Source organism: Corvus brachyrhynchos, unplaced genomic scaffold (assembly GCF_000691975.1).
Source record: "Corvus brachyrhynchos isolate BGI_N302 unplaced genomic scaffold, ASM69197v1 scaffold32, whole genome shotgun sequence".
NCBI classification, from domain to species: domain Eukaryota; kingdom Metazoa; phylum Chordata; class Aves; order Passeriformes; family Corvidae; genus Corvus; species Corvus brachyrhynchos.
Window position 1 is genome coordinate 11,414,466 of NW_008237919.1, and position 26,514 is coordinate 11,440,979.

General features: G+C 36.6%; 1 protein-coding gene across 4 annotated transcripts in view; it reads left to right on the forward strand.

The window, feature by feature from the left end:
• The window catches only part of RAB3IP (RAB3A interacting protein), a 50,908-nt gene that overhangs the window by 18,368 nt on the left and 6,026 nt on the right, over positions 1-26,514 (forward strand). For 2 of the 4 annotated variants that reach the window (XM_017733227.1, XM_017733229.1), the window contains exons 3-9: positions 7,804-8,079; positions 8,284-8,545; positions 15,363-15,458; positions 17,942-18,019; positions 18,381-18,584; positions 23,308-23,436; positions 25,668-25,780. In XM_017733227.1, the coding sequence (XP_017588716.1) occupies positions 7,829-8,079; positions 8,284-8,545; positions 15,363-15,458; positions 17,942-18,019; positions 18,381-18,584; positions 23,308-23,436; positions 25,668-25,780 (1,133 nt within the window). In that variant the 5' untranslated portion in view covers positions 7,804-7,828. Of the gene's footprint in view, positions 1-52; positions 206-7,803; positions 8,080-8,283; positions 8,546-15,362; positions 15,459-17,941; positions 18,020-18,380; positions 18,585-23,307; positions 23,437-25,667; positions 25,781-26,514 lie in introns of those variants that run through there. The other 2 variants (XM_008632811.2, XM_017733228.1) reach the window with 2 other exon arrangements.

The window sequence follows — 26,514 nt, forward strand, 5'->3', positions numbered from 1 at the left end:
CGGTGGACAAAGAGCCATCGCGCCCCGGGCGCCGGCGGGTCGGAGCAGCTGCCGTGCTCCCCACGTAGTGCTTGTGCGGGGCCCGAGGGCAAGGGCGGCCGGGCAGCAGTGACCGAGACGAGGAGAGGAGGGATGCGAGAAGAAGCTGAGCTAGTGCTGAACGCTTCGCCTCCGCTCACAGAGCTTTCGGCCGGCGGGGCGGCAGGTGCGGATCAGGGGAGAGCGCCGAAAGGGGCAGAGAAAGAAGGGGGGGAGGGCCGGGCAGGGCCCCTCGTGGGGTTCGCAGATTTCACCCCCCTCGAGGGGTGCCAGAGCAGCGTGAGCAGGGACCGGAGGGGCGTTCTGCGCTGTGGGACTGTGGGGCTGCGCTCGCCTGTAGCGTTTCTGGTTGCATTATGGTCTGTCGAGCAGTATTGAGGGTCATACCTAGTCGCCGGTAAGTGGTGGTGTAAGCTGTACTAGTTGCGTAGCAGATTTGAGTTAGCTTTGATTTCTGATGTAGTTATGTTGGAGAGTAAGGCTCAGAAAGTAAATTCTGGTTACAAGTTGATTTCAAGCGATGGGCTATGCAGAAATTTGTGCTGCTAGAGTGCTGATGCTCCACTAATTCCCCGAGAGTCTCAGGGATCTGGGAAGTAAGAGAACACAGAGTGACCAAAGCCTTAATGATACCCCCAGAGTTTGTCTTGGTGCCAAAAAGCTACAGTGCTTTTATGAGTTTGAAAGTGTTGTCTGTTTTGTTTGCAGATACTGTACTAAGTTTTGTATTGCTTGGTTTGTCTGCTGTGTTCATTTTAAAGCATGTTCTTAGGAAGTCTCAGAAACAGTTATCTAGATAGATAAAATAATTAATCTTCTACAGACTTGCTGTAACTGTGAAATTATCAGCTTCTCTTTTGAAGCAGATGTAAGGTTATTCAGACTAGAAGTATGTATTGGCAGCTACCATCTGTTCGAATATTTGTATTCCTCACTATAGGGCAAAACCTGAAATCTTGTTGCTTTAGTATTTTTATTGTTGTTTCTTTTATAGATCTGTTTAATGAGTTTCTGGAAGGGTTACAGTTTGGCGTTCTGTATTTGTGTCTTGGCAGTCATTCATCTGTTGTGCTTGGTTAATGTTACCTAGTGAGCAAAGAAGGATGAATAATTTACCTCTCATTATGCTTTTAATAAATAACAAATGGGAGTGCACCTCACAGCTGCAACTGGAATATCCATCTTGTTATGCTATATTTAAAAGGGGATTTTTTTTCTGTAGGAGAAAGAACAGTCACAAGAAGCATTTTGATTGTAGACTGCAGCTGTCTTCATAGCTTTTATTGACTTGGTTTAAAAATTCATGTGAAATACCAAATGAGCTGGTCACTCACTCTTCCACTTAGGTTTATGGATTTTCTCAGAAAAGAGACGTGTACTTTGGATTTTTATTTTTAAGACCCTTTTTAATATGGCATGTAAAATATTGTCTTACTGTCACCTGACTGTCAAGACTTGTATTAGAGACTTTATTAACACTTACTAATGTACTAACCATTTTTTAATAAATTAAGAAAATATTTCTTTAAATGCATTTGCAAATACGATGTCAGGAAATTCATCGTAATTTTACTGAATTTTAAATTACGGAATATTTTCAATGGTAACTGGAAACAAGAGGGTCTTTAGGTCCAAGTCTTGGCAAGAATAACATTACAGTCATTGTGATCAGGTTTAAACCTGAGATGGGCTTGTGAAGTTGTTTCCTAGATAAGGCAGAACAATGCTCTGCTTTAAAAAGAACAGCATCTGCAAAGAGAATCATATTTTCAGTTTTATTAACTTGGTTTGAGAGTCTTTGTGAACAGAACAGCATTCTTTGAATGTTTGTTTACAGTGAAAGTTTGCGGTATTCTTTGCATTTGCAAAGCACTGACTTTTCTCTCTAGTAAGAGGTGTACTATCTACCAGAGTCTAAACCATGTTTATTTATAAGTTTCACAAGCACTTCATAAATATAGGTCATGGAATCTCCTGTGCTGCTTGTTTCTGTAAGAGAGACACTTAACTGTCTGTACCTATGTTTTTCTAATTGAAGATACACCTATAATTAAGTTTTTAAAAGATATTTTTTTAATCATCAGTTCATCAAAACAAAAATCCTTTTAACTTCACAAAATCTTGCTATCAAGTAAACTGTGTTTCTTTTAAAACAGTGCAAATAGTGTTTTCAATGCATAAAGTGAGAATAAAAACAGAAAACCCACATCGTAGTATTATATGACAACACTAGAGGGAATGCAGTAGAAAAATATTCTCACATTAAGCCAAGTGTGTTTCTGCTAGCTGTTAAATTCTGTAGACTTGCCGAACTTACAGTTTACCTTCCATTTACCATCTTACCTAATTTATCACCTGTTGGTAAATACAGGTGTGAGGTCACTTGTAAATAAAAGTAGAATATGTTAAGACTGGAGTAGTTCAGTGCTTTCTTTTTCTCTCATATCTTGCTGGCTCAAAAAAACCCAAAAAAAGTTTTGTTTTGGGTTCCTGAAGCAGAAACTCCTATCACAATTGCAAAATTTTAGGAGTGGGAATTATTTTTTGCAAACATTAAAGGAATTCCTATGCCAAATCTTGAATTGTGTTCCTGCAATCAACTGGCATTGATAATGGTGTTTAAACTTGCTTGAAATCTCTGGCTAAGCTTAAATGTAAAACAGTTTAGGAAGAGAATCTACCAAACTTTGTCCTGTGCCTGCATCTGATACTGGATAGATGTAATTGAATTAGTTTTTAACTTGAAATTAATGCCTGTATATGCCTTACAACAATTTAAATTTTAACCTGCTTATTTGCATCTGATAGGTTTGAAGTAGCTCTACTTAATTGAACTGCTTCTTTAAAAAGTGTTCATTAGTCCACTTTTCTTAATTTCCTACTAAGTTCTTTAGAGTTAAAAACATATTACATTCCAGGCTCTATAATGCTACATATTTAATTTTTTTTTTTTCCTGAACCGACTGAGAAGAATGCAGGCCCAGTGGTGGGCTAGTGCCAGTCCTTTTGAGGAACTGCTGCAAAAAATTCCACTTTCTGGAGCCCTCCCAAATCAACTGAGGCAGACGGAGTTGAATAAATGAAGTCTTTGAGACTCAGTTACATATTAAAAGGCTTGCTGCATGGAGGTTAAACCACAGTGGCTAACAGGCAGTTCTTTTGAGAAATGCTAACTAGAATTTGCTGTTGATAAAAATATTTAGAGATGTTAACTTTCTTCCTTAGGGGATTTTTTTTCTTTCCTTCTTACTTGAACAGGTAGCCATTCTGTAGTGATGGTACTCTTTACTATTAAAACTAAAAATGAGATTACTGATGTGTGAAATGTTTGGTGTTGGCTTTGCTTTTAAATGGACTGTAGCAGTTAGGAGATTGTTCAGAGTTGTTCTCTTCAAAGTGTCTGGTATTCAAAAGCAATCTGTGAAAGACAAACTCCAGAGTTCATAGTAGGCGGTTTTCAACAATGTGTTTTTTTTTTTTTTTCCCCAAAAGGAAACAAACCACAATAAATTGCATTTCAGGGAGCTTTTTAGTATTGAGTGCTTTGAATCAGACAAGTAGCTAAACCCCTCTTAGAGTTATAACAGAAAAATTAGGTTAAGCATTTTGATTTGACTGCTGTAAAAAATGTTTGTGGTTCTCGATTTGTTAGAAGCTATAGGAAGTGTTTAACTGACTGTTGTAAACTAAAATGTACTACAAAGAAATCAGTTTAACTATTAGAGAAAATAACAGATTTGAGCATAGTTTCCTCGTGAAGTTGTGATTAGTCAGCAGTGCAAGTGTGGCAGCGAAGAGGTAATAAAAAGTGACATTTTGTCAGCTCCCACCAAATTTGCATTTTTTCCAGATGAAAGCATGAGGAAACGAATTAATTTTGTTGTTCCATTCTGATTTATTACAGTACTTAACATTTTTTATGTGATCCTAATTGCATACTATCAACTAAGACAAAAATAATCACATGTTTGGGAGGCACTAATGTGATTCCACGCTTTCACCTTATATTAATGTAGGAGAAAAGGTATTTAGAAAATTAATTATTTTATTTGTGTGCTGGCCCGAAATGCCAGAATATCAGCTTTTGTTCACAGTAGCAGAACTACTACTCGGGAGTGCTGTGTCAACGGTGTGTGCTTTTTGCACACAGTCAGCTTGGCTCCTAGTAAAGCTCTCCTCTGCTTACCATTAGCTTCATGTTCCTTCACAGCAAGGCTCTTCATCGCTGCCTTAGCCAATAGTATGAATCCTTCCTGCAAGCCTTAAGGAAGCCTCTAATCTTTAATGACACTGACATTTAATGTGTGTTTTTAATCCTTCTCCTATTGGTTACCATTACTTTGAAGAGTTCTTTCCCAAAAGAGAGCTTTTAATTTTACTACCACCTGCCTTTTTGCTTATGTATTTGGTTTCATTAATGTGTGATGTGTCATAATGGTGTTGGTGAGTCTTGAAACTGAGATACTTAATATGGGCTTCTTTGTCTTGTCTGGGTGGTGTACCCAGCTTCTGCCTGCTCACTGCCTAGTGAGAAGTAATCTTAGGAAAGAAAAAAGTTGTGAATGGAAAGTGTTTTACACAGATGGTTTGGTTATGAGTGCCCATTTGACAGGCTATGGGAAAAATACATCTGAGGGGCTTTATTTTCAGCTCTTCCAGGAATAACTTGTATAATTTTTAAAACTTTTTTACTTACTGTTTCAGAAAGAGGTTGTTCTTTGATAGTTGAGAGGTTATGCATAGGTTTGTTTACTGTTTAGGCTGAGGTCAATATTTAATGGATAAGCAGAGTGATAGTCTTGTAAATAAAATTCCATAATCTTTTTGGTTTGGGCTCTTTCTTTTTCTTACTGTTAAAAATAGTGCAGGATATAGACAGGTTAGGATATAGGCAGGTGGAAAAGCTGTAGAAAAGACTTAGGTGGAACATTTCTCAAAGGAGTGGGACCATGTAGGTGGGATAGAGTCCTCCTGTCCTTCCCCCCAAACATACTATTTTGGTATCGGAAATTGATGTGGTGGTCCAGAGGGGCAGCTAGAAATGCATTTGAACATTTGAAAGATAATAAGGAGGCTTTCAATTGTTGGTTTTTTTTTTTTTTTTTTTGGTGTGTGTGTGAGCCAGCATGGCCTTCTGCACTTCAGATTGTAGATGAATTTGTGTCTGTTATCACAAATATATGGAATGGTGCATCTTTTTACCTGTTGCTTACTCTATGTACTTAAAAGTATTTGGTCCAAACAGATATCCCTAAGATTTATATAGAAAAAGTAAAATAAATTAAAGAACAACAAATAAACTTTTATGGATCCTTTTTTTATTCTTGGGGAAGGTTAAGTAGTATTTTTTTAAAAATCAGTTTTTTGAGAAAAAAACCTTGCGTAGCAAAGTTTAGCCCAATGGAGCATGTACTGTAGACAGTCAGCGGTACTGGTGATCTAAGTTCCATGATATCTCTACTGAGTATCAAGGCAGACCTTGAGTTTTAAGAGTGACTCGCAATGTGTCTTTCAAACTTGAAATAGAAACTAGTCAATAGCAGGGAGTATGGGACAGAAGCGTGTTCCTGTTTTTTTCTCAGGTGGGTCTGAGTTTCTGCTTTGGTTGTGTGGATTTGGGTGCACTTTCCTACACGCTGTAGAAAAGGCAAGACATCCAGGCGGCCCTTCTACATCCTTGTTCAGGGCCTGTGTCTTTTGTTAGTTGTGAAGACTGGGATCCAATGAATCGGAAATTGGAAGTGACAGCTGGTGTTGTTGCCAGTATAGTGGTGTTGGGTATGGCTGGCTTGGTGCTCAAAGAAGAGGAGAGCAGTGGCAACAAAGAAAGGGAAAGCGTTTGTGTAGATGTGACCTTGACTTTGAGATCTGTGACATAGATGTTTTTCAATTGGGGTGATGAATTATAAAGACAGCAGTATTTTAGCTTACTAAATGTAAAACAGTGATGTAATAATTGCATTGTAGAGCTGAAAACATTCTTGAAATTTAACTTTGAAGAGAAATGTCCTGTAGCTGTGTCAGTTCCTTCATTTTAATTTGTCTACTCAACAGGCTTTATCATCATGTAGAGCATGTAATTACAATGCTTCCAATAGTTAAGAAGAATTATAGGGAAAACAAACAGCAATATTTGCCAAAGTTACTTAAACTCAAAAATAAGCTTTTCATCTCTATTATAATAGGAAAGCTTCAAAGCACAAAACTGTGACAGTGTTTTTCTGTGTAAATCATATTTGTGCAAATGAAACAATATCAACTGTTTTGATAGTTCAAAATAAAACAAATTTCTGCATAAAATTTTCTGCATAAAAGAAACCTGAAACAAAAATATTCCTTTTCATTCATGTAAGGTCCTTTTTGTCCTTTGAGTCCGGGCCGTTTCTTAGAGGGGAGTGATTTTTTTTTTGGTGGGAGCAATTAGCAGAGGCAGAGAAAAATTAACATACTCTTGCTGTCTGAGCAGTTGAATTTCTCCCACATGTACCTGCTGATGTGGTAAAGCTACTTATTTTGCACTGGTGTATACACACCGCAATCCTTGAGATGCAGAACAGTTTTGAGTAGTGTTCTTTGAATTTAAGGTGACCAGAAAGTCTTAATTTAACTAAAACATTGCTTCCTGTGTAATTTTGGGATTCCATTCTTGGTGTCTTCCCGTGTGTTTTGTGAAGTGGCTAATGAACTGGAGGTACATATAAGTTGATGGCATCCTTTCTTCATGGTTATGATCATCATCTTTCTAGATCTTCTCCTTGCCTTGTCTTTTCAAGTGTAAGATCCAGGCAACTTTCTCTGTAAAATACAATACATTATTTTGTTTAGGTGCACAATTTTTTTTTTTCCACATTAAGTATATTTTTTGAGCCTTTTCTCTCTTCTGTATTTATATAACATGGAAAAGGTTTGTTGGTTTTTTTTGCAGTGAATAATCAGTGCTAAGTAATTCCTTCACAGATTTCTCCATACTACTTCCAACTTCCAGTTTTGAATTATGCAAAGATTTGGTCATCTCTGATAAACTGCTGAAAAATAGGACTTGTAAAAATCATGTGTTGTACTTGTTTTCTGTTGATCTGATGAAAAGCATATGTAATTAAAAAATAAATTGAAAGATTGTCAGTTAAATTGCCAATTTGTAGTACTTTTTACCTGTAATGTATTTTGGTGTACTTGTTCACAGTTGTCATGTTCACTTAATCATGTGATGTGTTAAATATACATCATCATACTTAATGAGAAATCTTACTGGCTAAGTCTGTCATTTCAGTGAACTGTTAAAAGATCAGATGAGTAATTTAACCAAAACCACTATGGACTGTAATTTATTTAAAGGTTCACTGATTTCTGTTCTAGATTATTTGCTTCATTGAGATGAAAAGTTGAAGTTTTACACTTAGAAATTTTTTTTTCTTCACTGATTCCCAGGTCTCCCCCTTTCATGAATGAAATACATTTGTTTTGATATGAAACAGCTCTAGATTGTATTAAAAATTACATTGTTTTATGATGTAGAGTATGTTCTTGATTTCATCATCCCATTTAGATGCAGAGTCTGCTGTTAGATCTTCTGGACTCAGCAGTGCAATGGGTGGGAAGAAACATTTTTGGTGGTTGAAGTTTGGACTTTTGCAAGAACAGTCCAGAGTTTCCATTCTATCATGAAGTATTCTGAACATATTTGAGTGTGTTTCATTCAAATATTTAAATATATCTGACAGCTATTTCCTGTTTACTTTCTGATAAAGTGATTATTTCATTTAGGGATTCATATAATGAGGCTTTTATTATGGCCAGTGACCCCTTGGAAGGCTTTCATGAAGTGAACCTTGCTTCGCCTACTACACCAGATCTTCTTGGAGTAAATGAGTCAGGGACTCAGGAACAAACTACCTCACCCAGTGTAATCTACCGACCACATCCTTCTGTTGTGTCCTCCACACCAATCCAACCCAATGCATTAAATGTTTCTGACCTTCCTACACAACCTGTTTATTCATCTCCCAGACAACTGAATTGTGGAGAAGTATCAGGTATAAGGTAAATGCCATGTGTCTTTTTATTTAAATTGTTGATGTTTGTTGCATATAAACTGTTTGCTTCATTACAGATACAATTTTAATATTTACAATGTTGTAATATTAAATTGTGTCCATAATTATGTATTCACCATCACTACTGCCATTTCTAAAATACTACTCTTACTGTATTATATAAATAAAAAATATATTGCTTTCTTTACAGCATCAATGTTACCGACGCAGCACTTGGTTCTACCTCTGGACCCCAGAGTGGGTCATTCAATCACAGTAATGCCAGGAAGGAGAGCAATAACGTAGAGAGAGAGTTTTTGCAGGGCACTACAGTAGCAGATGTTGCTGAAGGAAATGAAGATATTTTTGGGTTGAGTACAGACAGTTTATCTCACTTACGGAGCCCATCTGTACTGGAAGTAAGAGAAAAGGGCTATGAACGATTGAAAGAAGAACTTGCAAAAGCTCAGAGGGTAAGGTTCGTTGTCTTCTTTCCTCCCGCTTTTTCTCTCTTCAAAGTGTTTCTAATATTGCAGAATGATAGATGGGCCAGAAGGTGCACTTGAAGTCTACTCTTTTCTTATAGCTTTATTATGATGTAATTATTTAATGTAAAATTTTCTAAGTGCTGTGCTGATGTCTTATAATTATTCTTTGATAATGTTTTTCTTCCTAGTGCTGCTGCTGCTACTTAACCATGGAAACTTTTGCTGCAATATGTGGTTAAACACACTCTCTTTTTGAAATGCAGGCTTTCCTTCATTCTGACATTTGAGAATAGGACTTAATTTTCTGTCATTCTGTTGTTACTGAATAAGTATTTATAGACACTGATTATATACCTTTCGAGTCTTCTTTCCTCTAGAGTTTAAAAGTGTAGCATGTGTCATGGAATTTATAAATGCTTTAGAAACAGGGATGTTTCACAGGGGAATGACTGCATAGGAAAGAAGCAGTAAAAATGTCTCTGGTGTTCTTTAGAGTACTGTTACACCACACTTCAAATTGAATATGGATACCTTTGAAGACACTGTGTCTCAATTCATTAATATTTGTAAAGCGCTTTGTCTTGTTTGGATGGATGGTGCTATATAAATGCAAAGCCATTATTTATCATTTTAACATTTCTCTGTGCTTAAGTTTTGAATAGGTTTTGTGCTGTTTGTATATGTGCCCTTTCTTCTCTTCTAGGTAATTCCATTCTTGTTTAGGGTTAAGCTCATCTTGTGTTTGAACTTGCTGCCCTCTGTTTGCTACCTCATCTTGTTGAATGCAGTCGTCATTACTGTCATAGTGAATCTTAACTATGGATTTAGACGTTGCTTTTTCTGTTGATTGTTTTATTGCTGAGCAGTGGCTTCCTTTGCTAATGTGTGTGTTTACTTAGCTTTTGACCACTGAAAGGAAACATTAACCTGAGCTACATTTGAGGACCTTGCATGTGAATATATAATCCTAGCAGTTAAACTTGGAATCCTAGAAAATAAGAACAAATTAACATTTAAGCTTTAGAAAAGCTCTTCTTTACAGTATACCACAACTCAGATCTGCTACTGATAGCTTGGAATGATCTAAAAATCTTACTGCAGTGTATCGCACTTTGTCTCTTAAATATTCAAGTGTTTCCTGCTTCACTCTGAAATTTGGTAAGGGTGTTAAGGAAATGGCATGAAGGCTGCTAGGACATACTAAACTGCATGTTATGTGCTTTCAAACTCTTTGTGTGGTCTTAACAAAAGCAATTCAGCACTAACTTGAGACTGTTGATGTCAAAGTTCTTGCTAATTCTCAAGTCCTCATGTGATTCTTACCAGTGTTATACTGGAGGGGTAGCTTACTTTGCTTGTCTTTCTAAACTTGCGCTGTTTCAGAATTGCTTAGTCACTGCAGGAGTCTGTACAGACTGTACAACAATAAACCCTATTCCTTCCATTATACTCACTTTCTTCCTCTTCCTGCATGAGCACTATTTTTTCCTATCCCTAATCCATCTCTGGTATCTTTCTTCCAAAACTCATGGCTGTTCACATAGTGCTGTATTCTCTCTGTGATACTCATATATCATGCAATCTTAAACTTTTGTTTCCAAGCATATTCACTTTTGTTGATGAGTACTCAGTTCAAAACCTGTAGGGATGTAATGTATAGGTAGTGTCTTTGTATAACTGGTTGTCTTTTACGTAATGGCTTTAAATTCTCTGTAATTCTCTGTGCTGTTTACTAGTGAGAAAAATGAGAATTTCAGTTTGCACTTGAATTTTGTGAGCTCATTGAACCTGGAAATTTTACAGGCTGCAGAGAGTAACAAAGTAAATGCAAATTTGCTATTTTGCATTTTTCATTGGTTCCAAATTTCCCACCCAAACTGTGTGGTATTGTACTATATGTTAAAGATTGATTTGAATTTGTTGCAGTTGTGATCAGAAAGGGAACTAGAAAGGAAATGGAAATTTTAAACCTTGGGATCCACTAATTTTTTTTTCATGTCTTTGCTTGGAGTTAAACTTTTTTCTTAATGTGCTGTCAGGTTTTTTATATTAGATAATGTATGTATGCCTTGTAATTGTTAGACATTTCAATATGGTTCCTGAATAAATTATTCAGTAATAGAATAAGTATTATTTTCTTATTTTTCTGCTTTTGTATGCCTTGGATTTCTTAAGCCTATAGACTTCTTAAGATGAATGGCATTGCTGGCAAAATCGTTAAAAAAGTCTTTGAAAACTTTGTTTCTTGATGAGAGAAAAATATACTTTCTACTTCAATCTAGATCAGTTGCTGCATCAAATCATGTAATAAAATTGGGAGAAAGGTTGGGTCAGAGGTTAACAGCAGTGCTCAACTCTGTACTAAAAGGGCATATAAGAGTTTACATACTTTTGCCTTAAAATGCTCCCTTAATTAAAATGATAGATTATTTTCAAATTTTGAGACCATTCAGATTATTTTTTGCTTATTTTTTCACTGAAGTCTTAATTTCTGGCTATATTCTAAAGGTGGAGATGGGTAGTGTTTGCTTTACATCATCTGAACCCTTCTTGTTTCGCTAATCTTCTAAAGCAGCATCAGGGAAACTGAGAAGGTGTTAAGAGGCTTAGTGATTGTAATGCCTGGGACCTTATGTCCTCACGTCTCTATGCATTTGTATTTTCTCTGCTGTGTTTGGATTGAGCTCTCTCACTGTGGTTATTGAAGATAGCTCAACCACGTGTAGATAGCCTCCCAGAGAATAGTGATGGTATTTTGATACAGGGTATTTCTTGATGTACAAATTTAGTGGAGTCCTTGCAAATATATATCTTTCATATATACCTATATATACCGTATACCTTTTGCTTTTCATCTTAGTTAACCAGCATGCTGCATGTATTTTGGACAGCTTACCTATAGTTTCTGAGCTTTAGCAGTTTATACTCACGAACTTGAATTCTTTCCTTGAATTTTTGTGTGATTTGGCTCAAAGTTATTTCCTTGTCAAACAAACTGATGTTTTAGCCCTCTTTGATGAGGAAAGAGCAGTCTGCCAGAGATGATGGTTCCAACACACTTGGTTTCCATGATTCCCATGGTCTTTAGAGTAAGATCTGTATACTTGTTAGTAACAAGTAAAACCATGTTTGACTTTTTGTAGTAAAATGTGAATTAATTATATTTTCCTAGTAGAGTAAAATTGATTTTTTTTCCCCCCAATACAGTAATGCTGGTGAAAGAGGTGATAGTATAGAATGTGGCATGGTCAATTTCAACACAGTTTGAAAGCCTGATTCTCAGATTTAAAATTTTCTTTCAAAGGCTTCAATTTCTGTATACATTTTTCATCTCGGAAGCAAACCGAGTGTTACAATTTGATCTCGTGTCTTCAGATCAGCCGTAAAATGTGATATTTTGAAACTCTGCATGGATTAATCAATAAACAGGTTCACAATAACTACCCAGGAATTCCAGTAGTGCTATACAGTACTATTCAGCATTTTAAAATTTGCGTTATTTTCTTTAAAGTTAACAATAAAAATGAGGGTGTGTTAGAGCTGTACTGAAGAGTATGCTTTCAGTTTTTTCTAAAATTAAATTGTAGTTCAATTGTAAGGCCACAGGCTTGTGATTGTTGAGGATGCATATTGGTTCTCTGAAGGTGTTTTAGCAATTCCGAGCTGTCTTTGATGAAAGTTTCCACCCCTCTTACGCTGTTGCCGTGTATTGTAGGCAGAGAAATTTTCTCAGGCAAGCAGAAAGAAGACTGTATGAAAGCAAAATAGCAGCATCTTCACCCACACCATAAGATAATTCAGTAGTTTGTGAAACACTGCTAACTTTGAAAAGATACTCTGGATCTTCTGTCACATTAAACAGCCTTGTGAATCTGGTTACAAAGGACTGATTTTTATGTAGCTTGTTTAACTTGTGTGCTGAGTGAAGACCAGTCAAATAGGAGTGCATTTAATATAAATACTTTTTTGGTGACTTCAGAATTCAGCAGTATCCCACAGTTGAGAATTTAGGTGATATCTGTAGAAAATGTTCTTTCCTCAGTATTACACGTCTAGTTCTGACTTGGTTAAATTGCTGAGCTAGATGTAGGATGATTTTCTTTCTAGAATGTAAAGTGTGAATGGTTTTGAAGCAGTAATTTGCATTTCTTATCTCACTGGTTCTTTTTAAAGACTCACCCTGTAGTCTGAGAAGATCAAAGAGAAATAAACAACAATATGACTCTTTGATACAGATTTCTTTTTAACTGTAAGGTGGGGTTTTTTTTCCCCATGCAAGTTAATTTTTTTTCTTGCCTTCTGTAAGTGTGTTTGAAGTGTGTTTTTTAATAGTTCCTCATCTTCATGTAGTTACTTTTTCAGAACTGAAGGACTGCAGCATTAATGGTTAGTCTAGCACACACAGTTGTCTTTTCTGGTTCCTTATTGGCTATGGCTGGGAAGTCTCCAGTAATGCCTTTAAGACACAGGCAGTAGTAATGTTTCTAATAATTGCCAAGCTTTTTGCTTTGGGCACTCTTTATTTCTGCCTTGCCTAAAAAACCTGAGCTTAAATTTGCTTTACAAAAATAACGTCTTACATTATGCTTCTCCTGAATCATGTCATGGAAACTTGCCCAGTGTTTGACAAATCCAGCTAAGCAGCCATGCGTAGTAGACTGCCTGGTGTCGTCTTTTTGTTTTTGTTAAGAAACTTCACTCATCTGCCTAAATTTTAATTTAATCTCTCCTAATCTTTCCAGTTGCAGGCAAAATGTTTTATGTATGTAGTGGTAGGTGAACCTGGGGTAGTTTTACTTGCGTGGTTAGTTTGACAACTCTTGACCTGAATATTAATGTAACCTCCTCTTAAGGTGTATTGATGAGTATGTAGCCTCCCTTACAAATCAGGGAAGTAAGCCAAAGGAAATGTTGACATTTCCTCTGCATTTATAGGAAAAGTTTCAACTTTTTTTTGAGTTTTTAAGCATTTTGCATCAGAATCTTCCATTTCCTGATTAAGAACCATACTTTATATGGGAAATACTTTAAACCAACACAAAATAATTAAATTTTGTTTCCCCCTTTCTTTTTTTAACCTCTTCTTTTTTCCTTTTTTTTTGTGTTCAGTTTTTTTGTATTCCTTTCTTCTTCTCATGCCTCCATCTGTAGCTATTTTCCTGCTGCCTTTTTGGTGTTTGTTGTGTTTTTTTTTCTTGAGAAAGAGATAGGTCACTGTGTGCAGAATAGTAGCTAGCAAGTAAGATTTGAATAGAATTTGAGAAATACCGTGTTTGGAAAAATTCCCATCATTTAAGTGGTACCTTTCAAAGTAGTTGTGTATGGAAAGCAAAAAAATCCAAATGACAAACTAGACTAAAAATTAATGAATACATTCAAAGTTAAAGCCAGGTAAAAGAAGGATAATGCCTTTGATACGAAATGATTCTAGTAGAGTCCCTAAATTCTTGTCCAGTCTAAGAGCTGAAGTCAAACAGGACTCTTTACCTTATAGAAAAATCTATTGCCAATTTCACTGCAGAAATTGAGAGCAAGACCTAATACCAGCATGCTACAAGGCAAGATGCAGCTTCCCACATTTTGTTGCATGCAACATTACTTGAATCATGAAGACTTTGGAAGAAATACTAACCACCTTCCAAAAACACAAGGGAAGCTTCCATTCGGGCCTTTTTTTGTGACTCTCTTGTGACTGGCCTCCCACAGTTTTCTGAAGGCAGCTATTTTTTACTCGCTTGTGGAGGTTTTCAGAGCAAATCATTGTTAGGTTGTATTTGAAGTCTTACTTACTAGTGATAGTCTTGGCTCTTGCATTTCAGGAATGAAATGCCTTTCTTGGTGGGGGGAAGGGGAAAAAGAGATGGATGGGGATGAGAACGGAGTTAGGGCCAAAAAAATTTTCAAAGGTCAGAATTGGCTGCTTCTCTTTCTTTTACTTTGTCTACATCGTTCTCTTTCTGCGAGAGATTCCAGGGTTTAATGGATGCAGAAGGGGAGAAGAACTTTCTTTCAAATTTCTTATCAGCCTTTTTCTACTTCTCTGCAAAGTACCCCAGTTTGTCCTCAGTACGGATGAGATTGGGCATATGTAACCCTTCTACTGCCAAATCTGTGTTAAAATCTTACTGTAAAAATGATTATGGTCAGACCTTCACTCAAATTTTAGTGGTATAGACACTAACATTTGGAATTTCATTAAGTTGCTTTAATTTTATTTATATATCTGCGTAAACAAGGGCAAGGATATAATTAAAGTATGATTTTGGAAACATTGTAAGGAGATATTTGGAAGACAGTATTTGCAGTAAAATAATGTTTTAAGATTTTAGAATTGCAGATTGTCCTGAGACAGTGCTTTCTGATTTTTTTAAATTAATTTTTTCATTTTTTAAAAAGGATTACTTTAAGTATATTTTAAGGAATGGGTAGATGAACTGGTGTTCTGTCTGCCCCAGTAATTAATTTGATTTATATTTTATCTGAATACAGCCTTTTATACTTCCAGGAAAAAAAAGGTTTTTTTACTTCTGGGTATTTTGGAAATGTTCGTGTTTAGCTTAGGTATACATTAGATTGGGCTGGTATTATTCTGTACAGCAGGAAGAAACAGCTATATATGCATAGCATTAATTTAATTTTTTTTAGTGTTAAGATGACTATTTTGAAAGGCTTTGTTTAGCAAAGGTTTTATGCTCCTCTGATTATTTGCTTTTATTTTTTGTCCCCCCTCTCTTGTGGTATTAGCTTTAAAAGGCCAAGTTACTACTCTAAGTCAGAATAAATAACTTTCAATTTTCCATAGGAGCTGAAGTTAAAAGATGAAGAATGTGAAAGGCTTTCTAAAGTGCGAGATCAACTTGGACAGGAATTGGAAGAACTTACAGCTAGTCTGTTTGAGGTTTGTTGGAGTCTTCGATGTGATATACTTAAGGGAAGCTGAGCCAGATGTTTTATGTAGAACCAGTATATTGTATGCTGAATTTTTCTGCAATAGGCATATAAAGGGATTTGTGTCCTGAAGACTTGGGTGTGTTGAAGTAGAGGCTTAACAGAAAGCAGCAGACTTTTCACTTAGATGCGAGATACCTTATTGAGCTTGTCAATCTGCCTAGACACAAAATGAAGAAAATAAGGAAAATATATCAGCTTATTTTTTGGCATAACTATTTTGAGACAGCTTCTCTGTCTGACAACAAGGCTATCTAGATAAGAGCTAAATTTGGGGTTGCCATGGTGACTAAATAAAAAAACAGTGTAGTTCCAGATGAATGGAGGTAGCAAGTACATAACTTAACCATGCTTTCAGCTTCTGAATTTTGGGTCTGGCAGCATGCTTCACCCACAAACTTCAAAAGAAACATTAGTGCTGAGTGATGCACCGGGGTGAAACCTGGTTACCAAGTGAGAGGCCTGAACTTTAAGTGGGACCATTGCATTTGAGGAAAAGGCAGTAGTATCAGCAAAGATTGTGAGATTGTATTAACAGAAAAAAAAATGCTAAATCTGTAACTTGAAGTAGGATCAGTTCTCATTTTATCTTAGGAATATATAGAGGAATGCTTTGGACCTAAATTGTGGTGTCTTTAACTGTCAGAATAAATTTCATAATCCATGGGTGATTTATACATTTACTAAATCATAAAGTATAGGCTTTCAGCATATGCTTAAGGATACAATATTAGGTATGTTTTAGAAGCAGTGTTTAAACCTGTGAAGTTGTATAAAAGTGCTGTTAAACATTTGAAAATACTGACATTCAAAATCAAATTACAAACTACATCCTGGTAGGGCAAGGTTACTTAAAATATTGAGCAGTTCCTTTGTGTAAAAAAAATAAAATAGAAGAGTGGAAGGGTATTTTTTAGCATAAATACTTGTGTATGCTGGGGGGAGGAAAATGTCGGGTAGGTATTTTAACTGTGGAGGAATAAAAAGAAAATTATCAGTGAAATTTTATATTTATGACATTGCATTGCTTAGAACAGTGTGTCAATTTGTTAAAAATATGTTTGAAATACAGTTTATTAGTAATAACAGTTTGAGTTTGAATTCTCCAGACTGTTATAGGCATGTTACCCAAGTTTTCTTTTGTGATTTGATTTCACTGAGAGGCTCTAACAAGACATAGTGGTGAGGTTTATTGATTTTTTGCACTGGGATCTGCAGCCCTTGAATTCATGTTTAATTTTGAATCCCACTAATTTCAGCAGCCATATAAATGGATATGCTAGGTCTTGCTAGGTTGTTGCATCCCAGTGGAGGACTGAGACTTGTTTTGCACAGCTGGGTGCATATATTACATTATTACACTGTAATAGCACAGTAACATGCTTTGCTTTCAAAGGTGCATCACTAAGCGGAAACTGCATGGTCAATGTTAAATGTATTTGTACACATTGTATAAATGTGTATGTTCCCATTCCTGCATGTGTCTTGTTACTTACTAGAATTTTACAGCGCCATATTATACAGCTGTGTTTGTATGCCAGTGGGAGCCAGATCTTTTGGTATGAAGATGTATGAACTTTTTTGTTTTATTTATATAGTGTCCAGATGTGCTAGGCGCTTTACAGATATGAAAAGGATCCTTTCCCAAGTAATTTGGTTGATGGCTCTGATATTTCAATTTTTGTTGCCTTCAGTAAGTACCATGTGAGAACAGGAATTTGATCGTAGGTGCAAATTGCTGGATCAGAGCCTAAACAAATACATTTTACAGACAACAAGGCTTAGAGGTATGACGTAAAAGGATGTTTGAAAAACCCTCAGTCCTTTTATGCTTCCTTCTTTATTGGTTTAGCCTTGTTTCTTTACTTGGATTGTTTTATTAGTGCTTTTTCCATTCTACTTAAGAAATGTTTATTAAATGATGAACTGTTTTTATGCTGTTGTTTTGTCTCTTTTATTGATGACGAGAATTTAGACTTCATAGTTGTTTGACTGGTTTCCTTTGTGCAGAAATTTACAGTTGTCTAAAACTGGTTGTTCTGGCTACAAGAAGGGAGACGTTCTTTTGAATGTGCTACTGTGCCTATGTTGCTTTTGTTGCTACTGGCTGAGTCTTTCTCTTGGGGGTCAAGGAACTTGTCAGCCACCAAAGCGTGACTGGAGCTTGGTGTTCCTGACAGGTATTGTTCCTGCTGGAGGGGGGTGGGTGGAGTTGCTGAATCTGGGCTCAGAACCAAGGAGAACTGTAGGTGCCAGTGATGAATCAAAATGATAGATTTGTAGGGATTTTTTTTTAATGTAGCTATTTCATTTCAGACTATTGCACAACTTAATATTCACAAGTAGTCTTCATGAAGCAAAAGTATGCCATTAGTTGTTGGGTTTTTTGTAAATTTGTGTGAAGCATTTACACTAGCTAAACATCTTTTATAGGAAGCACACAAAATGGTTAAAGAAGCAAATGTCAAACAAGCGGCAGCAGAAAAACAGTTAAAAGAAGCACAAGGAAAGGTGAGTTTTTCCCAGCTTGTTTTGTCTTTTCACATGGTTTTAAATCTGAAATGTGAATCATAAAGATAGAGCATTACCTGTATACATTTTTAGAATATATACTCGGTTGTTTTGTGTTGCTTGACATATTCTTAGCAAACACCCATGGACACGGTGTTTGTGTCATGTCAGCCAGCAAGGTGCATAGGAAGCCGATGTTACTGCAATATGCAATTGCACAGGCATCTGTGTGTTAGTACTGTTGGAAGATGAAGTTTTGATTTGCACCAAGATAGCCAGAGATGATGTTAATTGATTTAACATATTTATAAACGAGTATATTTTTGTTTGTTAATGACTTTATTCCCCCTGCCCCGTGAAGATTGATGTCCTCCAGGCTGAAGTAGCAGCATTGAAAACACTAGTACTGTCTACTTCACCAACATCTCCAACTAAGGAGTTCCAGTCTGGTGGAAAAACTCCTTTTAAGAAGGGCCATGCAAGAAACAAGAGTACAAGCAGTGCTATGGGTGGCAGTCATCAGGACCTTACCATGGTGCAGCCAATTGTAAAAGACTGTAGAGAGGTAATGTACAAGGATTGTTCTCTTTTTGCTGATAAACTGGCTTTATTGTTTTGTTTTACTCACAATAAATATGGTATATATTAATCTTCATTTAATGTTTACAATCTTAGAGACGTTTTTCATTAATGAAAGAGCTTCCTTTACATACCAATAAGGAGGTGTTTTTTCCAAGTCTTGTTTACCTTTAAGTCATTAAGGGAAGATAAGTTTTCATATATTGGAATTGCACATGGTAATTAAAAAACCCCAAACAATATAACTGGGTGATATGTCCTGGTGGCTTTTTTATGAAGTCCATCACTGAAAGTTCGTAGACTTTCATAAGCATTGTATGAACTGCCATAGAAAAGAGGAAGAGTAGTGTTACAGATCGGTAGTGGGTGAAAGAGGCCAGGGAAAAGATGAAATCAGTAATTTATTAGAGAACAGGTGAAGAGTCACTGGAATCCTGGGGCCTGCGTGGGTGTTTTTTTGGTATGGTTTAGGGTTTGTTTGTTTGTTTTTTTGGTTGGTTTGTTTGCTTGTTTTTTAAATCTACTGGTATAACTGAAAATGGGGAAATAATGAGGTGAGAGCTTGGTACGTGAGTCCTTGGAATGGTAGTAGTAAAAATTGACCAAAGAGTTGAGAAGGAGCTTATTTTACTGGGTGGTTAGTAGAACAGCAGATGAAATCCAAAAATCAGTAAATGAGAAACGGGGCATCTAGGAAAAAAATGCAACTAGCAAGCTTGCAGTTGTGAATTTGGAAAGAGCTACATTGTACTGGAAAAAAAGATAGCGTCCTTGTTGATCACTGTCTGAAACCCCATCTCAGTGTTCAGTGATGGTCAAAGACCTACAGAGACTTAGAAGTCCTTAGGAAAGCAATAAATACTAAATAAAACGTATTATATTGTAGGAACATGTAGTAAAAGTTTGTTTCTGTACACGCAGCTATGATATATTCCTCTCAGAAAGGAAATTGTGAAAATACAAGGAAGTGTGACATATATGGTCAAACCTAATGGAAAGTTTTCTGTGTAGAGAGATAACTTGAGGTAGAAGAAAAATCTCTGCAATCTCAGGTGACATGGGGAAGATGAGTGATGAACAATTATTAATGAATTAATGAAAACTCTGGAAGTTAAAAGGAAAATAATTTTTAGTCAGTACATAATGAAACATTGTCATGAGGAAGCAAGATTAAAAATATGTTCAAAATAAAGTCATGCAAAGTGACAAAAGAAAAGCCTGTCAAGGTGTATAGAAGATAGGATATTTGGCTTAGAAAGCTTTTTTAGCTACAGACTGCTAGAAGTTTTGAGGCTGTAAAAGAATACACATCACTGTCTTTTCTCTCAGATGTCTCTTCAGCCAGCTCTGTGGCTACTGACTATTGTCAGAGGGGTAATATGCTGACTGGATCTTTATACTTTATTTTTCCAGTCATCATTAACTGCATTTGTACTAGACACCATTTTACTATAAACTTAGAAAATTAAGGCATCTTCCAGTTTGTGTTTCATACTCAAACTTAAAAAAAATCAGATGACTTATAACCTGCTTGCCCACTTTCAGTGGTATCCAGGATATTTTCCTTACTAAAACTGAGTCCTTGTTGCCCTTCAGCAAACAGGAGAACTGGGGTGGAATCCGGTTACTTCGTAAGCATCTGACCGAGGTCATGACTCAATGAATTCTTTAAGTGTTGTGCAAGAGTGAGAGATGGGAGAAATACGTTTTACCTCAGTTTCTCATGGAGAGAACGTGGTGATCATGGAGGACATGCTGCAGAAGAGCCAGTCTGCCTGACACTTTCTTCAGTTCATTCTCCTTCTTGTTGGCTGCATAAGGAGACACTTTGAGGCTGCTCAGGACTGCTCAAACTGGTGACTTTTTCTTCCAGTGACAGCCTAGGGAATCACTAAGAAACACATGGGTTTTCCACCCACTGGGACTTGAGTATTCTTATTTCTCTTCTGAGCAGGGGTATTTAATGGAATGTAGAATGGGGTGAAAAAAGCAAGAGTGCCTTTGGCGTGGTAGGTAGGACATTGTTTTAAGCAGGGGAGGCATACCTTCCCATCTGCTCCTGTTATCCAGTGCTTTATTTACTGGTTTTCTTTATAGCTGCTCTAAGGTAAATTTTTTTGCATTTCTGGGAGATTGGGTCTGAAACCCTAGTTCTGTCCCCTTCTTGCTAGTTGTTCTTGCCACTGAGTTGTTACTCTTTGAATCTCATTCTTTTGATTCTGAGTGACTTGACTTCAAAACGGGGTCAAGAGTACCTTTGCTCAGGGCTGTGTGTTGGCCCTGAGCCAATAGCTTTGAACCCTTTTGCAGAGTCTAGAGCTTTGTGTTTTGGGATGGAGCTGGGTATAAAGAGGTCAGCTCTCAGATTTCTTTGTGGAATGTAGACAGAGTCAAGAGTGGCTGGCTGTCCACCCTAAATTGCAGTGGAGCTAGAAAGGTGCCAACATCCCAGAGAAATACTTCCTAGCATGTGGTAATAACCTTTATGATAAATAGACATGTCTAATGAATTTGGACATTAAAAAGATTGAGATAAGCCGGATCTTAAGCAGACAGGTAGCATCCCCTCAAGAAGGGGATCTCACCAGAAGTGTTGATAAATGCATCAGTGTTGTTCAAAGAGCTATTTTGCTGATGTCATATTTACTGTAATGAAAGCATAAAAAAAAATTTAACTGGAATTATTATTACATTTGATTGTATATTTAATTTCAGATAATCGAAACTGGTATCTAGTGAAAGCATAAGTAAAGGCAGGGAGGAGATACACGTGTATCATGCATTGTAGATTGAAAAGGAAGAACATCAAGCTATGGTCACTGAACAGTTTTTTTCAAGGCAGCTTCTTTATAAACTGTAGGTTTGGGTAAAATTGAGTAAATCTGGAAAATAACCAAGTTAATAAGAAATGCATCTTAATTTTTAGAATTCTAGACTACAAATCAAAAATTGATGTTTTTCTGCTGGTATCTCTTGATTGTATTAATTTTAAAGCCAGACCTGAGGTGGGTTTTAAGTTATGGGAAACGTTCCCTTAGGAAGCAAGTTACACCTATTGAATTCCATTTGCACAATGAAGTTGGTGGCTTAGCAACCAGAACACTTACAGATTAGCTTAATTAAGGTAGTTGTTCCTGATTGTACCTGAGCATAGTGCAAGTGGCTCTAACAAAAAACAAATTTTCCAGTCTAATTTTTGTAGGTTACTTTTCAAGGAAAAAAAAATAATAAAGTTTAACCAAAAACCCCTGAAAGTGATGAAAGAAGCCCCCCAAAGCATACATGTAGAAGAATGGCAAAGTGCTGAGAATTCAGAGAAGGCGTAATGCCTGGGAAATGAAAAAGAGACTGAAGTTGGTTCAAAGCAGCATACTGATCTTTTAAATAGTATTAAAAATCAATTTTTAGTATATGCTATTTCCCCATTTCATTATCTTATCTGTATTATTTGTTTTTAATTGTACAAAATTATAAATTCACATCCTGGCTTATGTTTCTACTGCAGTGTACATCCTTTCTGGAGTTTTAGGAGTATAGGTCTGCTGTAGTTCAAGAAGGGGATTTAAACAGGGGAAAAGGTGCTGAAGCAGAATGTCAAAACCAGTCTGAGGATCGTGTTGTGGGGAGCAGGATGGTGTTGCATATCCCTTTGGGATTGGAGTTAGGTTTATATGTTGGATTAGGAGTATATGTCAGAAGCACTCACCCCGACTCCTGCAGCAGTGTTGGAGCCCATGAGTGAGATCTTTCTCAAGTAACCCTAAAGCAGACAATGTGCTCTGGGAACACCTCCGTGTGCTCTGGCTGTTAGTGGGTAGCAAGCCCGTGGGACAGGCTGCCCCATAATGGAAATGTATTTTTAATAGCAACCTAGTATCCATCTCTGGACCACCACTCTGGGTGGGTGCCATTCTGCTGCTAACTGATCTCAGCATGGAGATGACAAAACAAGGTGTTTCCACAGCAGGTACAATTATCTTTTCCTAACACAGAACACAGTTCATCCTAGCATGATTTAGTAGGTAATTTTAGCGTTTCCTCTTTGACTAGAGGAGCTGTGGGGCTTATAAATCATTCCCAGTGAGCATTCTTGCCTTTCTGTTTTAGGGAGGTATAGGAGAGGGTTTTGGCATAAAGGTGAAAAATGAAGAATAACAGTGTACTTTTAATTGAATTGTACATTGACTTCCTGTTTTCTTAGTGTATTCAGTGTGTTAGTCTATTTTCTTTTTGTGTTTGGATAGCAGCATGTTTGGGTCAGATGCAGCATGAACGTGTAAAATGTCTAGGACTGCAGTTGTTTTCTTTGAATTTCTTTGCTTTTCTTAACTCATATAAATAGAGGCGGACTGAAATACTGTAATGAAGATCCATGAAGATGGAAACTGTTTTCTGGCTCTTCATAAGTTTTTCAAAGCTATCTGTAAGCTTAGGAAATGGGGGAAAAGTAATTAACTTGTCCCTGGTGTAGTGGTAACCGGTAGATGCATTATCTCTGTGTACTGAAAATTGTATGTTTTGATTTGCTTGAATTTACAGGCTTAGGAAAGTGGATTTAAGAAAGTATTCATAGCTGAACCATAATAGCATTCTTTCACATTACAATAGAAAGCATTTTAATGCTTATTATTTACCTGTGGATATTTGCAAATGGTAGACACTAGTGTGATAATTACATTACTAAAATATTGAATCTTTGTGTGTTCTAGGCTGACTTGTCTCTGTACAATGACTTCAGGTCTTGGAAGGATGAGCCTACTATGGACAGAACATGTCCTTTCTTGGACAAAATTTATCGGGAAGATATTTTTCCATGTTTAACCTTCTCCAAAAGTGAGGTAATGGAAATGGTCTTAATGTGGTCACTGACGTCTTCCCCTTGAATATGTTACATGGAGCCAAAAGACTACTATATTGTTTTCAATATGAAGTCTAACCATTTTTGTTTCATTGGTGTGTGACAATTTACAGTGAAGTCCTAAAGTTTGGTCTGGAGCATTGAAATGACCTTTTTTTTCCTTCACTATTCCATTAGTGCTCTTCCAGATACGGCCTTTTTAGATCTACTTCTTCAAATGTTACTCCTGTCTGTCTGATGTTTGTAGGGAGGGATGGAAGTTTTCTTCCTGATACTTCAAATACAGTGTAAAAGTCATGTTCTGTCTCTTGTTTATATAGGGGGCAGTAGAGACCAATATATTTAATTTTATGGACTGATTTTCTCTCATATCAGTCAAAGCAGACTGCAAGCACAGTCTGGGCCTTTTCTTGAAGAGAGGTTTGAGTTACAAGAATTAGACTTTGGGATTTAGATTCAACAGGGGCAGTTTGTAAATATGGTTTTAGAGGAATCAAACTGAGACTTTTTCCCTTGTGTTATTCCTACACATTCTCCCATACAGAGGAAAGACTGGAGTTTTACCTATCCTGGAAATAACATGGAACTGATTACAGATCCAACTGATTTACTTAGTTTTTGTTCTTAAGCAGCATTTAAAGGTTGTAGTTGTAGTATCAGTCAGTAGGGAAAAGGGAGCCTATTCTTAGATTTTTATTAAAAAATGATAAGAAATTTTAAAGTCTCTTAAGTATTAATACTCTTTTTCCAATAAAGTTAAACACCTCACATAGAAACTCCTACGTTTTCTTCATAATGTTTATCTGTCGTTTTCAGGAGGTGTTATGTTCTTTACCCATGCTTTTCATCTACTGTTACTTTCTGGCCATAAGCATGTGCAGTCTTCTAGTTAATTGTACACCAGTTTGTTATGGTTGGTGTACAGCATCATATGAATCTCTCCCACTAAAAAGTTTGCTTGGTTACTATGGGAATTAAATTGCTTCTGCAGTATATATAAGTAGGCCATCCTGTTGTCTTTTGCAGCAACTTAATTTTGGATTTTGATCTTCACTGGTAATATAATTACTGTAGATGTGTATTGCCTCTTAAGGGAAGAGTGAGGGTTCTAGCACTTGTCAGTTACACGATTTATTGTTTCCAGATGCTGTGTGTAGTGACCAACTTCTCACTTGGCTATTGATAGGCTAGCGTGCAGTTAAGCCAAACAATAATTTACACATGTGTTATGTTTTTGAATAATTGAAAATGCAGTTATGTGAATGATTGAAGTATTACATTAACTCTCAGTAGCCTCTTGTGTGTATGTGTAGTGTTTTTCTTTTGGGAGATGTCAGAGAGAGTATTTAATTTCAACTACTTCAATAGTAACATTCTGTTCTTAATTAAAGTACAATAGAAAAAATATCTTTATTACTTAGTAGGAAGGAACCTTGGCACAAAATTATTTCAATAGTAACATAAGTTGCACCTTTTTTTAAATCAAGTAATGGCTGTTACTTGAAACAGTGGTCTTGGGCAAGTGTTCAGTCCAATCAAGCAAAAAGGTCACATTTCCAGTGTCTTATGATTGTTTATAAAGAGTGAATGTAAAAAACATGAGCAAAGCTGCACTTTAAGTGACTAGTGTTCGGAAGTTGCAACTGGCTTTTCTATATATTGTTCAGTCTTAACTTGTTTGAACGCCTTGCTAGAGCTATCCTTAGCTGAAAAACAGTGACATAACGTTTACTTGTTTTATTCAAGATAAGGATGGATGCAGCATAATTTTGTGTTTTTCATAGCACGCAATAAAATTAGACCAATTTTTTAAAATAAAGTTTGTGCCATATTCAGTCTCTGGCAAGAACACAGCCTGTACAAATACATGTGCTATTTGGGTGTATGAGGAAAGGCTGAAAATACAGTTAGTATTTTAAACATGCTTGACTACATTCCTGGCTGTAAAGGAAGGTAGCTTGCCTCAGGGAAGGCAGGGTTATTTGGAGGGCAGAATTTAAACAGGAGCTTGGAAATGGGACCTCTTGCTCATGATGAAAGTGAAATCTTATTTGGAATAGAATTTTTGTTTGGTGGGTTGGGTTTTGTTTGGTTTGGTTTGGTTTTGTTGGGTGGGTGTTCTTAGCTTCTTAGAAGAAGAAATATGTCCCTGCTTTGAGGCAATGGATGAAGCAGAGCTGTTTTTAACTGCTTTCTAAATTTCTCTTGCAGTTGGCCTCAGCTGTTCTGGAAGCTGTTGAAAACAACACTCTGAGCATTGAACCTGTTGGCTTGCAACCTGTTCGATTTGTGAAAGCTTCTGCAGTTGAATGTGGGGGACCAAAGTATGTTGAGCTAACACAAGGGGATAATCTTGATTCATTTGAGATCTCTTGGCTTGAGAAAATTGCTATCAACTGTTTACCTCAGTAAAATTTGTCTGTCTTAATTTCCTAAAATCTAAGACTTCAAGATTGTTGTTACAAATTTGATGGGAAAGTAAGCAACTAATAAATGAAACTTCAAAAAAAACCTAAGAACAAACCTTGCCTTTTGGGGAGAGCTGTTTGCTTGACTTTTGATGCATTGACCCCGAAAGTAACCTTCACCTCTTTGGAGAAGACCATTCTGATATTTAAAACAGAAGCTTTTGAACTAGGGCCTCTCAGCTGGAAAGCATCATGAAAAAAATAGGTATTGAAATAGTACAGGCTGGGTTTCCGAAATCTGGAGTACTTGTGGCATAAAAAATTTAGGACCTACGTAAAATGCTGACAAAGGTAGCTGAGGTATTGGAGAAATATAGAGAGTGTTAATCCTCTGAATTTGAGCAGGAGGAATGTAAGTGGGAATGAAGATGAATAAGAGTTTGAACGTAAAGTAGGAAGTATGCTTGAATGACAGGAAATTTATTTAGAGGTTCTGGAGTGGTCCTAGAGGAATGTGAAACAAGACTTGTCAGGTACTGATACAAACACTGAAGTGGGGTGGGAGGGACTTGCCTGAGGCACTGGAGCTTTGATGATGTGGAGAAGGAAAGGGATTGTAGGATGCCTTAGTGTATGTCAGAGTAAGAAAG